The sequence below is a fragment of the Dipodomys spectabilis genome, unplaced genomic scaffold (genome assembly GCF_019054845.1).
Source record: "Dipodomys spectabilis isolate Male_0828 unplaced genomic scaffold, ASM1905484v1 ptg000324l, whole genome shotgun sequence".
Taxonomy (NCBI): Eukaryota; Metazoa; Chordata; class Mammalia; order Rodentia; family Heteromyidae; genus Dipodomys; species Dipodomys spectabilis.
The window spans coordinates 2,856,098-2,870,141 of record NW_024871001.1 but is presented as its reverse complement, the minus strand read 5'-3'; the positions used below and the strand labels follow the sequence as shown (position 1 = coordinate 2,870,141).

The 14,044-nt window shown below is 37.9% G+C and overlaps 1 protein-coding gene across 1 annotated transcript; it reads right to left on the bottom strand.

Moving 5' to 3' along the window:
- Positions 1 to 13,524: 13,524 nt before the first annotated feature.
- LOC122128191 (mitochondrial import inner membrane translocase subunit TIM14-like) lies at positions 13,525 to 13,836 on the bottom strand. Its single transcript, XM_042702474.1, has one exon. The coding sequence runs from the start codon at positions 13,834 to 13,836 to the stop codon at positions 13,525 to 13,527; it is 312 nt and encodes a 103-aa protein (XP_042558408.1).
- Positions 13,837 to 14,044: the final 208 nt, after the last annotated feature.

Below are 14,044 nucleotides of genomic sequence, written 5' to 3'. Positions count from 1 at the left end.
CCATATATATATCCATATATATCCATATATGGATATATATCCATATATATGTATATATATCCATATATATATATATATATATATATATATCCCAATTTCCTCAAGAAATAACTTCACAGAAGCCAGAAATTATGCCTTGTTAGTTCTCTAGGTGTTTCTTAATTAAATCAACATCTCAAAATAGCCATCACAAGAGATCACATAGAGCTGTGCTTGGAAAAAACCAAATTAAGTGAAGTAACCCAGTCACAAATAAATTTAGGTCCCATGGTTTCCCTTATTTGCAATAATTAGTATACATATAGGACAATCTTATCAGATGAGCTGTAAAGCTCAAAAACCATGTACAAATGACCATATAAGATGATGCTAAGTAAAATGAGCCCCAAGATATGGATACAAAGGTCTGTCTGTCTTTATTGTTTTTGTTTTAAATGTACCATGTGATTTATTTTGTTGTTGTTTCCTTTGTATGTTCTTTCCCCTATGGTATATCCCCTGTTGTCACTGTACTTGATTTTGGTACCCTGCATCTTGTATATACACTTGTCTAATTTGGGGAGGGGAAGAGGAATAACAAAACACTGAAACAAGGGCACAGGATGACCCATTGAAACAAGGATACCCACAAGACAGTATATTGGAAATGAACTTTACAACTTCAGGGGGGGAGGGGAAGGAGAGAGGATGGAGGTGGGGTGGGGAGGAGGGTGGGAGGTGGGGGAGGAAAGGGATAGTGGGACAACAACAAGGAAGGGAAGGGTTAACAATGATTGACAAGAAATGTAGTCATTGCCTTACTCATGCAACTGTAACCCCTCTGTACAGCATCTTTACAATAAAATAAAATTAAAAAAAAAGAACTGTGCCAAATTAACCCAGCTCTCCTTTCTAAGGTTTTAGATAGGTAAGCCCAGGCAACCAGCAGTATACAAAGAATCCCAATTAGAACAAAACCATATTAAAATGAATCCAGTCCATGTTGTCAACTCACAGAAATGATATATAAATGCTATATAAAAATATGACATAGTGGCTGGGAATGTGGCTCAGTGGTAGAGCGCTTGCCTTGCATGCCTGAGGCCCTGGGTTTGATTCCTCACCACCACATAGGCAAATAGAAAAAAGCCGGAAGTGGCACTGTGGCTCAAGTGGTAGAGAGCTAGCCTTGAGCTGAAGAGCTGAGGGACAGCACCCAGGCCTAGAGTTCAGGCCCCACGACTGGACCCCCCCACCAAAAAAAATATGACATATAAATGGTTAAAGTTTTTTTTGTTTTATCAGGAAATTTTTGAAATATAACTCACATATCATATAATTCAACTATTTTAACTATAATTGGATGAATTCAACATATTCAGATATATGTAACGATTTCAGGTTGCTATGGGAATGAAACATTGTGACAAAGGGTGAACTAATTAGCAGTGATACTCATTAGACACCTTGTTGAAAATGAATTATACAACTTGTGGGGGAGAGGGATCAGAAGAGGAATAACTGGGAGAAAACAGAAGAAGTGACACAGTTGAAAAAGAAATATACTCAATACCTGACTTCTGTACCCCCTCTTTACATCACCTTTACAATAAAAAATTTAAAACCCATTGTATTCATGTGCCATCATCCTTCTATCACCACCTATCAGTAAGCTACTGTCTCCACTTGCTATTTGAAATGAAAAAACCATATAAAAATGCACTCTTTTGACTGGCTTTCACTCAGCATGGTTTGAAGTTAATCTGAGCAGAAAAGTCCACTAGACTCCTAAATCGCAAAAACAAGACTGGAAGTGTTGCTCAAGTAGCAGAGCTTCAGCTGAACAAACGAATTAAGCAAGCGCTAGGCTCAGTCTTCAGAAATAAGAGAGACACAAAACAATAAAGGCTGTATATGACAAACCTACAGCCAGCCAGCATTATACTTAATGGTGAAAAGCTAAAGCCATTTCCTCTTAACTCAGGAACAAGACAAGGATGTCCACTCTCTCCACTTCTCTTCAATCTAGTATTAGAATGCCTAGCTACAGCAATAAGACAAGATGCACACATAAAGGGGATCCAAATAGGGAAAGAAGAAGTAAAACTCTCCCTCTTTGCAGATGACATGATCTTGTATTTAAAGAATCCCATAGTCTCCACTCCCAAATTACTCAAGCTGATTCAAAACTTTGGCAAAGTAGCAGGGTATAAAATTAAACCTCAACACTCAATGGCTTTTCTGTATGCCAACAATGAGAAAAGTGTGGCTGAAATTAGGAAAGCAACTCCGTTCGTAATAGCCCCACAAAAAATAAAATACCTAGGAATTAACTTAACCAAAGAAGTGAAGGACCTCTATGATGAAAACTTTAAAAACTTGAAAAAGGAAATCAAAACAGAACTTAGAAAGTGGCAAAAACTCCCACGCTCCTGGATTGGAAAGATCAACATCGTGAAAATGGCAATACTTCCCAAGGCTATCTACAAATTCAATGCGATACCTATCAAAATTCCAACCTCATTCTTCAAGGAAATAGAAGAGGCAATCCAAAAATTCATATGGAACAATAAAAGACTCCGAATAGCAAAAACGATCCTCAACAGAAAGAACACTGCTGGAGGAATATCAATACCAAATTTCAAACTCTAGTATAAAGCCATAGTAATCAAAACAATTTGGTACTGGCATAAGAACATACCTCAGGACCAATGGAATAGAAATGAAAACCCAGAAATGAACCTACAGACCTATAGCCATCTAATCTTCGATAAGGGAGCTAAAACAATAGAATGGAAGAAAGACAGCCTCTTCAGTAAATGGTGCTGGCAAAATTGGTTAACTACTTGTAGAAAACTAAAGCTAGATCCTTATATATCACCCTGCACCAGAATCAACCCCAAATGGATCAAAGACCTCGAAGTCAAAGCAGACACTCTGAAAACATTACAGGATGGAATAGGAGAAACCCTAGGTCTCCTTGGCACAGGCCGAAATTTTCTTAATAGAGACCCAGAAACACAACAAATCAAAGAAAGGTTGGACAAATGGGATTGCGTGAAATTGCAGAGCTTCTGCATGGCAAAGACATAACTAGCAAGATCAATAGAAAGCCCACAGATTGGGAGAAGATGCTCACTAGCCATACAATGGACAAAGGTCTCATATCTAAAACATACCTGGAACTCAAAAAATTAAATCCCCCAACAACAAATCTTCAAAGAAACAACTGCCCAATAAATAAGTGAGCTAAAGACTTAAAGAAAAACTTCTCCGAAGAGGAAAGAAGGATGGCCAATAGACACATGAAGAAATGCTCAACCTCCTTAGCCATAAAAGAAATGCAAATCAAAACAACATTGAGATACCACCTCACTCCAGTTAGAATGGTTAAAATCAAGAACTCTAATAACAACAGATGCGCGAGGGGATGTGGACAGAAGGGAACCTTACTGCATTGTTGGTGGGAGTGTAAACTTGTTCAACCACTTTGGAAAGCATTATGGAAGTTCCTCAAAAGACTCCACATAGAGCTCCCCTATGACCCAGCAATCCCACTTTTGGGCATTTACCCAAATGTTCATAAACAAGACCACACTAAAGCTACCCACACAACTATGTTTATTGCAGCATTATTTACTATAGCTAAGATATGGAACCAACCCAGATGCCCCTCAGTACATGAATGGATCAAGAAAACGTGGTACATATACACAATGGAATTCTATGCCTCCATCAGAAAGAATGACATTGCCCCATTTGTTAGCAAATGGAAAGGCGTGGAATAAATTATATTAAGTGAAGTAAGCCAGGCCCAAAGAAACATAGGTCCCATGGTTTTCCTTATTTGCAATATCTAGTATATGTCTGAGTTAAGCAGAAAATGTCAGATAAGCTGATGTTAGGGAAATGAACCCTAAGATATCTATTCAAATGGTTTTTTTTTTCATGCGATTGTTTCTAACACATTTATAAGATGATTTCTTTGTTGCTTTGTATGTCCCTCCCCCACAGTATAACCCCTGCTTTCACTGTATTTGATGTCGGTATAATTTGTGGAGGGGGAAGGGGAAAAACAAATCGTTTAAACAGGGATACAGGTAGACCCATTGCAACAATGAGATGTACAAGTTGTTATGTCGATAACGAACTGTACAACTTTGGTGGGGGGTTGGGAGAGGTGGGGGGAGGATGAGATGGGAAGGGGAAACAAAGGAGGAGGCAACACTTGATAAGAAATGTACTCATTATCTTGCCAATGTAATTGCAACCCCTCTGTACAGTATTTTCACAATTAAAAAAAAGAAGAGAGAGAGAAAGGGAGGGAGGAAGGGAGGGAGAGATAGAGGGGGGGTCATTATTACTCCATTTCGAAAAGAGCACTTCATGAAAACTTAAATAGCTTGCAGAGTGCGATATCCCTTCAGACCTTCAGTCTGAAAGCCACACAAAAAGTAGCTATTGGCTAAAATCCTCCTTACTGTAATTCTAAACTCAGAAAATATAGACTACCTAGAATGATTTACCTATAGTACATGCAAAATGTCAAAATCACTAAACTGAAAATTAATCACATCTAACCACTAATAGCATTTACCAGTGAAGACTGCTAAATATTTTGACAGAACTTTGTATAAGATTTCTACCATTTTTTTCTTGACCTACAAGAGCAGCCATCCCTGGGGACATTTGGCTTGGCAGTTAGTGTCTTCAAATTGAATTTATTTAAAAAAAATTGCAACTAACCTTGTGTGCCCTAGGGAATTCTAAATTTAATTTTTGATTTACAAAGACTTTGTCTTTGTGGTAAATGAGAATATGTCAGGGAAAAATAATTTTCAAAGATGAGGGGAAAATAGCTATTTAAGTAAATCACACCTCTGGAGACTGGATCTGAAGGGAAACCAAGAAACCCATTCCTCAGAAATATCACTTTCAGTTGGTGACAACAGGCAGGTTAACATTTCTAAAACAGTAGTCTAGGAAAAGTCACTTCAAACATAACTACTCTGCTGTCTTCTAAAACCAAGTATATATTTCACTATCAAAATTTCACTGTAGGAAAGACCTCCCATGCTCCTGGATTGGGAGGATCAACATCATGAAAGTGGCAATACTGGCAAAGACTAACTACAAATTCAATGCAATACCCTTCAATATCCCAACCTCATTCTCTAATGAATTCGAAGAAGCAATCCAAATATTCATATGGAACAATAAAGGCCCCTGAATAGCAAAAACAGTCCTTAGCAGATAGAATAGTGCTGGAGGAATACCAATACCAAACTTCAAATTCTATTACAAAACCATAGTAATCAAAACAGAAAAGACATGAGGACCAATGGAATAGAACCAAAGACCCAAAAACCTGCAGACCTACAGCCACCTAATCTTCGAAAGGGAGCTAAAAATAGGATGGAAGAAAGACAGCCCCTTCAGTAAATGGTGCTGGCAAAATTGGTTAAACACCTGTAGAAAACTAAAGTGAGATCCTTATATGTCACCCTGCACCAGAATCAACTCCAAATGGATCAAAGACCTCAAAGTCAAAGCAGATAGCCTGAAAACATTACAAGAAGGAATAGGAGAAACTCTAGGGCTCCTTGGCACAGGCTGAAATTTTCTTTAAAAAGACCCAGAAACACAACAAATCAAAGGTTGGACAAATGAGATTGTATGAAATTGCAGAGCTTCTGCATGGCAAAGGACATAGATAGCTAGATCAATAGAAAGCCTACAGATTGGGAGAAGATTTTCACTAGCCATACAACAGACATATCTAAAACATACTTAGAACTCAAAAAATTAAATCCTCCCTGCCCTGGCCTGGGAAGGTGGTAGAGCGCTTGCCTTGCAATGCATGAGGCCCTGGGTTCGATTCCCCAGCACCACATAAGCAAGAAGAAAAAAGCCGGAAGTGGCGCTGTGGCTAACGTGGTAGAGCGCTAGCCTTGAGCTGAATTGCTGAGGGACAGCACCCAGGCCCAGAGTTCAGGCCCCACAACCGGACCCCCCCTCAAAAAAATTAAATCCCCCAACAATAAATCCTCAAAGAAATAAGTGCCCCATTAATAAGTGGGCTAAAGACTTAAAGAGAGACTTCTCTGAAGAGGAAATAAGAATGGCCAATAGACACATGAAGAAATGCTCAACATCTCTAGCCATAAAAGAAATGCAAATCAACAACATTGAGATTTGACCTCACCCCAGCTAGAATGGCTATAATCAAGAAATAACAACAGATACTGGAAGGGATGTGGCCAAAAGAGAATGCTATTGCACTGTTGGTGGGAGTGTAAACTTGTTCAACTACCCTGGAAAGCAGTATGGAGGTTCCTCAAAAGACTGCACATAGAGCTCTCCCATGACCCACTTCTGGGCATTTATCCAAATGATCACAAACAAGGCCATAGTAAAGCTACCAGCAGCAATAGTCACCATAGCTAAGACATGGAACCAACCCAGATGCCCCTCAGCAGATGAATGGAATGGATCAAGAGTGTGTGTGTGTGTGTGTGTGTGTGTGTGTGTGTGTGTGTGTGTGTGTGTGTGTGTGTTTGTGTGTGTGTGTGTGTGTGTGTGTGTGTGTATGCTTCCATAGAAAAGAATGGCACTGGTCCATTTGTAAGGAAATGGAAAGACTTAGAAAAAATCATATTAAGTGAAGAAAGCCAGACCCAAAGAAACATAGTTCCCATGGTTTCCCTTATTTGCAATAATTAGTATATGTCTAGAACAATCTTGGCAGATGAGCAGAGTAGCTCAATAGCTACATACATATGACCATATAAGATGATGAAAAGTGAAATGAACTCCAAGACAAGGACACAAGAGGTTATTCTTTGTTCTTGTTTTTAATGCACTATGTGATTTCGTGTTTCTTTTGTATGTTTTCCCCCCTATGGTATATCCTTCGTCATCACTGTATTTGATTTTGGTACCCTGGTATTGTATATACATTTATTTGGATTAAGGAAGGGAAGGGAAGGGAAGGGAAGCAACAGAATGGTGAGACAAAGGATAAGGGGGGAACCAATGCAACAGTGTTATTGACAAGACAATTTTTTGGAAATGATCTACACAACTTGTGGGGGTTGGGGGGTGGGAAAGCAGGAGAAAAATGAGGGAAGGGGTAACAAGTTTGATGAGAAATGTACTTATAATCTTATTTATGTAACTGTAACCCCTATGTACATCCCCTTGACAATAAAAAAGAAAACAGAAAAAAATAATCCACTACAGAACCAAAACAAATTCAGTGTATAACTTGTACATATAAAATATCAAGCTAAAACAATATGTTATAAAATAAAACACAATGCTGAGTACCAGTGGCTCACACCTGTAATCCTAGCTACTCAGGAGGCTGAGTAGCTTTCCTGCCAGCCCAGGTAGGAAATTCCATGAGATTTTTATTGCCAATCACCCACTGAAAAGTTAAAAATGGAGGTGCGGATCAAGTGCTAGAGTACTAGGCTGGAGTGAAATTAAAAAAAAAAGGAGAGCATCAGCTCTGAGTTCAAGCCCCAGTACTGAGACAAAAGAAAGGAAAGAAAAAATTTAATTATCTCAACTTTAAAAATGGATACCATTCCTTCTTATCCTGCCCCTCCACCTTCTCCCCCTGCATGGTCAAAAACATGTTCTCAAAGTCTGGAAGACCTGGGCCAACATCATTTTCTCTTTGAAGCCTTTTCTTGGAATTCTAAGCAAATTACTTCTTATAGTTGAGCTCCTATATGGCACTCTCTGATGATACTGTTCTTATGTGATATTAGTTATCATTACTGTGTAGCTGGACTATGGATGAATTTATATTTTCCTCTTTCCATTTGTCTATTGTATAATTGTTTATATGGAACATAGACTATTTTAGAATATGAAAAGAATAGAAAACCAAAAGTCAGCCATGCTCATTTGGATTTCACAGAGGTGTTTTAATTGTTGGCATTACAGTTGTGGCCATTTTCACTCAAGTTGATGTTGACAGAGTCTAGAAGCACACTTCTCAAAGAATGAGGTGGCTGTAGGCCATTTCAAATACAAGTTCAAAACAAAAATGACTCAGTCTCCCCCTCACCACCTGCCTCTCCTCCCACACCTACTATCTTAGTTGTCATTGCTTCTCCAGTGGTCCAAACCGAACCTCAGTTATTATGGGATATCTTTTTTTGTTGTTTATGTCGGTTGTGGGGCCTGAACTCTGGGCCTGGGCGCTTTCCCCCAGCTCTTCAGCTGTAGACCAATGCTCTATCACTTGAGCCTCAGTCCCACTTCCGGCTTTTTTCTGCTTATGTGGTGCTGAGGAATCAAACCGAGGGCCTCATGCACGCAAGGCAAGCACTCTACCACTGAGCCCCCTAAATCCCAATTCTTCCTCAGACATACACCCCAACCCATCCTCATTGTTGTCAGTATTATCATTTAGGGCCTAATTTTATTTTTTGCCTTTTTATTGACCAAGGCCGCATTTTATCAAAACAAAGTGAGGGCCAGGTGCTGGTGACTCACAACTGTAGTCCTAGCTACTCATGAAGCTGAGATTTTTACAATCATGATTAGAAGCCAGCTAGGGCAGGAAAGTTCATGTGACTCTTATCTCCAATTAATAACCAAAAAGCTAGAAGTGAAAGTGTGGTAGACATCAAGCCTTGAGTGAAAAAGCTGAGAGTGAGCTTTCTGGCTCTGAATTCAAGTCCCAGTAATTTCACTAATTATTGTTAACAATGAAAGGATGTCGATAAACAAAAGATTATGAGTTTTTTGAGATAGAGCAGGAACCTGAATTTTTCTGTCACTAATATTAGATACACAGTGAGTCATGCATTATTTTTCTTATTGTTTCTAGCTTATTTAAGCTAACATTAGGTATTTGATCAATTTGGTCTTTGGACATAGACACAAGTCTATGATAAATAAGTATGGTCTATATTGTGCCATCTAGTACTAAGCTATGCCAGGTATGTGGGATGTGGCTTTCATGGTTAGCACTGACTGAGCTGATGAGAATGGAAAGTAGTAAGTGTAAGTTAAATCTGTAGGAAGGCAGAAGGAAGAAGGAGACTAATAAATTCTAGGCTAACCTGAGCTAACAACATAGTGAAACCCTCAACAACAACAACAACAAACAGTTCTCTTACCAGACTTTCACAACTTCTTTCTTCATGAAATGCTTCTCATGTTGCTGTGACTTTTGAAATATGTTTCAAAATCCTGAAAAAGTTGATTTTGTTAGTTTATGTTTAATTGTTCATATAGTAAAGGATAGGGGTTTGGAGTACCCTAGACAATTTTGGTGGCTTTTTGATTATTTCTTGTTGGTAAAAATAAGAGCAATGTGGATGTGTAATACCTCATTTCTGATTTCCTTTTTTAAAAATGTGTTTTATCTTCAAGTAGTTGTACAAAGGGGTGTCAATTCAACGTATCAATTTATAAATACAAAGCATCATGCTTTGTATTGATATTTTTATTTATTTTTACGTATTTATATTTTCGTATTTATCACACAACTTCCATCTTTCTCCTCCGTGTCACTCAACCCCATTTCTGGTTTTCATTTGATTTTCCTTATGCCTCTTTAAAACAGTACTTGCTGACTAGACAATACATTTTATCAGGTTTTACATCTTAGTCATTTCTTGAAGGGCGGGTAGGATCCTTGTTGTTCCACTTGTACAGGATTTTTACAGATTTTTGCAAGGAATGTCAAAGTAAGTTTCTAAATATCAATAAAGTTAGCAAAAAGTATATAAAGTAATAGAATAGGATCAAATGATTTAAACTTTTCTAAAAAAAAACTATGGACATTTTTCTTCACTTTCTTACCAATTAGTCTTTCTTTGACTATCTGCCAATTATGAATAGCCAGTTTAATAACATAAACATTAACCATGTTCTCCACATAATATGTATATACATATATGACATTAATTACATTGACTATATATGTTTATGTCACAGACACTTTTTGACCATGTAGTATTTTGTATGGCGTTTTGGCAAGCTTAACCAGTGCATTGGCATAGTCACTGTGCCTCCCAGTGTGTTCGTATCAGCAATTGAACCAATGCTTTCCTACCACTTTCACTCATCCATACATTTTGATGACTATTCCAGCATTCTGTAGCACTTTGAAAAAATCTTTTTATCTTCTCTCCCATTTTGTAAGGTTGAGTTAAACTAGGCAAGACAAGGAATAAATGGTAGATAATTTGCCTAGCACGCACAAAGCCCTGGGTTTAATCATCAGCATCACAAAAATAAAACTAGGCCATACACAAATCTGTATAAACATGCCCTAAGAACTGCAGGACTTCAAAGAATGCTGAATCATAAAGACCCACTGAAAATGCAACTTTTCATTTTAGTATAATAGCTATTCTTTCCAATTCCTGTTTGTTAATTAGCCATTGGTCTTAGATCAAAGTTACGTGCTAAAGTCATTCTATCCATTATACAAGAATAAAGCTTGATATCTCCCTCTCCCTTCCCCATCTCGCTGTTACAAACACAGATGCTATAATATCAAAGTCTTGAACATGTTGACTGCATCTTACTTTATGCATTTTCACTTTGACATCTATGCTCTAGCAACACTTCTAAAACTCTGACAAAGGACCTTTAAAATGCATACAGATGGCAGAGGCTAATAATTCTGTAAAATACAATAAAAGTGAATCCTTAGAAAAACAACAATGTATTCATGGGAGGACAAAAGAGAGTGAATAATCTGGAAGCAGATTATTTGCAGCTATGAAACAAAACAAGGAAACCTGGCATGGATGATATTTTGAGGGCTGAAAGGGCAGAGAATGTGACAGAGTGGGTGAAATTGATTGGAATATAGGGTAAACATATGTTGAGATGTAACAATGAACTCCCTGATATAACTAACATAAAGCAACTCAAAAAAGGAAAGAAAGCAGTGTGCCAGTGGGTCTTACCTGTAACCCCAGCTACTCAGGAGGCGGAAATCTGAGTTCAAGCATCAGGACTGTACAAAAAAGGAAAGAAAAACAACTATGATGAAGGAAGAAGTACAAAATGCAAACTACATTTTTTAATATTTATATTAAGTAGTTATCAAATCATACTGCTTTAGCAATGTCTCAATTTCCATTTTAGTATCTATCACATCACAGACAAGTAACTCCTAATTCATGGGCTGGTAATGGGTTTGTTGACCACAGTTTGAGTATCAATGCCATCGATAACAACCTCATCATCAGTATTCCCATTTTCATGTCCTAACTCTTCCATTGCCCCTTCCATGTGCCCCACCTGAAAGGCCTTTTTTGCCCGTAATTGTGCTCAAATAATTTCCTTTTTTATGGCAGAACTGGAGTTTCAACTCAGGATCTTGTGCTAATTGCTAGGCAACAAGTCTACCACTTGAGCTATGTGCCCAACACTTTTTGCTGATGTTTGTTTTTAATAGGGTCTTGCTCCTTGGCCTACCTGGCCTCAGACTAGGATCCTATCTCCATCTCCCATGTAGCTGGTATTATAAGGATGCAGTACCATGCCCAGATTCTTCTTGTTGTTGTTACTTTTTTGTCAGCTGTGGGGCTTGAACTCTGGGCCTGGGCATTGTCCCTGAGCTCTTCAGCTCAAGGCAAGCACTTTACCACTTGAACCACTGCACCACTTCCCATTTTTTGAGCGGTTTAATGGAGATAAGAGTCTCAGGGACTTACCTGCCCACACTGGCTTTGGACTGTGACCCTCAGATATCATCCTCCTGAGTAGCTAGGATTACAGGCATGAGACACCAGTGCCCGGCTCCAGAATAATTTTACGATCTAGTCTTGCTAACATTTTTTTTATTTGCCCATACTAGACTTGAACTGTGTCCTCCTGTCTAACTCTTAAGCAGATGGAGTTACAAGGGTATGCTAGTACACTTGGCCTATTTTCCTTCAGTGTTCTTTTATTATTATTTTTATGTTATTGTAAAGATGCTGTACAGAGGGGTTACAGTTACATGAGTAAAGCAATGAGAACATTTCTTGTCAAGCACTGTTACTCGTTCCCTTGTTTTACCCCCACTATCCTTTCCCTCCCCTACCTCTCTCACTCCTCCCCACCTCCACCAAAGTTGTAAAGTTCATTTCCAATATACTGTCTTGTGGGTATCATTGTTGCTTCAGTGTTTTATTTTTGCCAGTGCCAGGGCTTAAACTCAGGACCTCATGCTCACTCAGCTTGCTTGCTCATAGCTGGTGCTCTACCATTTGAGCCATACCTCTAGCCTGTGTTTTCCTTTTTAAAACAACATTGACACCTCTGGGTAGCTCCTCTTTGGGTAATAATAATCTTCTTTTCGCTTCCTTATATCTTTTAATCTGACCCTATCCACATCTGTTCATAAAAGTACTTTTGCATAAAGACCCAGTAACTTTTAGTTGCTAAGTCCATGAAACCTATACATCATATTTAGTCCTTATTTCTGAAATCATATTTTATATCAGTGAAATATGGGCCACTCCATATCCTTCCTTAGCCACTGTTCTACCTTGCATCAGGGGACATGATACTTTTCTGGGCTTCCTCCTGCAAATGTTCTTCATATTTCAATGTCATCTCCAGGATTCTTTTCCACGGGCTTTTATAGTCATTCTATAATGTCTGGCGAACACTTCCATTCATGAGTTTCAGTAAACATCTTTTAACTAGTGATTTCAAAATCTGTAACTGAAGTGTAGATTGACTTTCTCCTAAAGCTAGAGTGAATGGCTTCTCCCACAATTTGACCCAAACTCACCTCAAACTTCTACCAAGAGACTTCACTTTGTTTAGTTGTTTTAACTTCTCTGATTTTCAGTTTTTACCTGTAAAATGAGAACTATATATATATATATATATATATATATATATATCTCACAGAGGACTATTGTATACATTAAATGATGCAATACAGGTAGAAATACATGAACAGTTCCTGAACACAAGTTGTCAATAACATCAAACATCATCTACTTTCATTAAGAATTTCTTCTCATACCACCTCTTTGTTATATTGTATTGAGTAATACTGCATTAGATCATTTTTCCATTCATCTTATGACAAATACTCACTGAGTACCTGCTAACATTCTAGACACTGAGTAAGACAAAAAAGCCTCTACCCTGACTAAGTTTGTACTCTACTGGTAATAATGATGTAATTATTCACTACAATACAGAAATTTGTGTGTGATATTTAACTTCTTTCTTTTCTTTATCTAATACTCAATCTAACCTCCCTTAATAATGAAATCCTTTCCAGTTGTTCTTATTATTTCTTTTTTTGTTTGCTAAATAAGTAACTGTATTCAAGTGGTGTATACCTGTCATTATTTAACATTAGCTCCAACTACTCTAATTTTCTTAATGTTCTCAAGTTAAATAAAATATTCCCAAACTTTGATTTAGCTTGTTTGTGCTGAATCATTTTTAAAAACTTTATATCTGAGGCATTTTATTACAAAAAAGTTGGAACTCATAAATTTATATGAACTTAAAATTAATCATACATGTACTTCATTTTTTTAGCTTGTCCTTCTAGTAAATCTTTAGCTTGATTTTGACTGCTACGTAAGGAGATCCTCCTTTGTCTGGGTGATTTAAGAGCATAATTCGATGAGTATCTCTTATCTTTCCTTTATTGGCAGTAGGGCTTACACCTAGTATTAATGCTGCTTCCCGTTTTGTCATTTTGGATTGAAATCCACCTCTGTAATAGTCACGGCTGAAGGCAGATTTTGGTAGGCTTTGAAAAACTTGTTTTACTTGAGGCTCCATATGCTTCGTGGCTTGTAAAACATAACAGCCTGCAAATCCTGCAACAGCAATGGTCAGTCCAACTGCTACCATGGCTCCGCAGGGCTCCCCTGTCTCCACTGGGAGTGTGTCTCATCCCTGCCCAGAGGGGTAGGTCTCTTCCTTATTATTTCTTAAATCCATTCCTTCTTCTAAGTTTGACACTACCAAATACAGGAATCATTAGCAACATAGTAATGTTATATAAAAGTTAAACTTCAGTTCCTCAGTTTCATTTGAATTGACTATAGTCTTGTGAGAC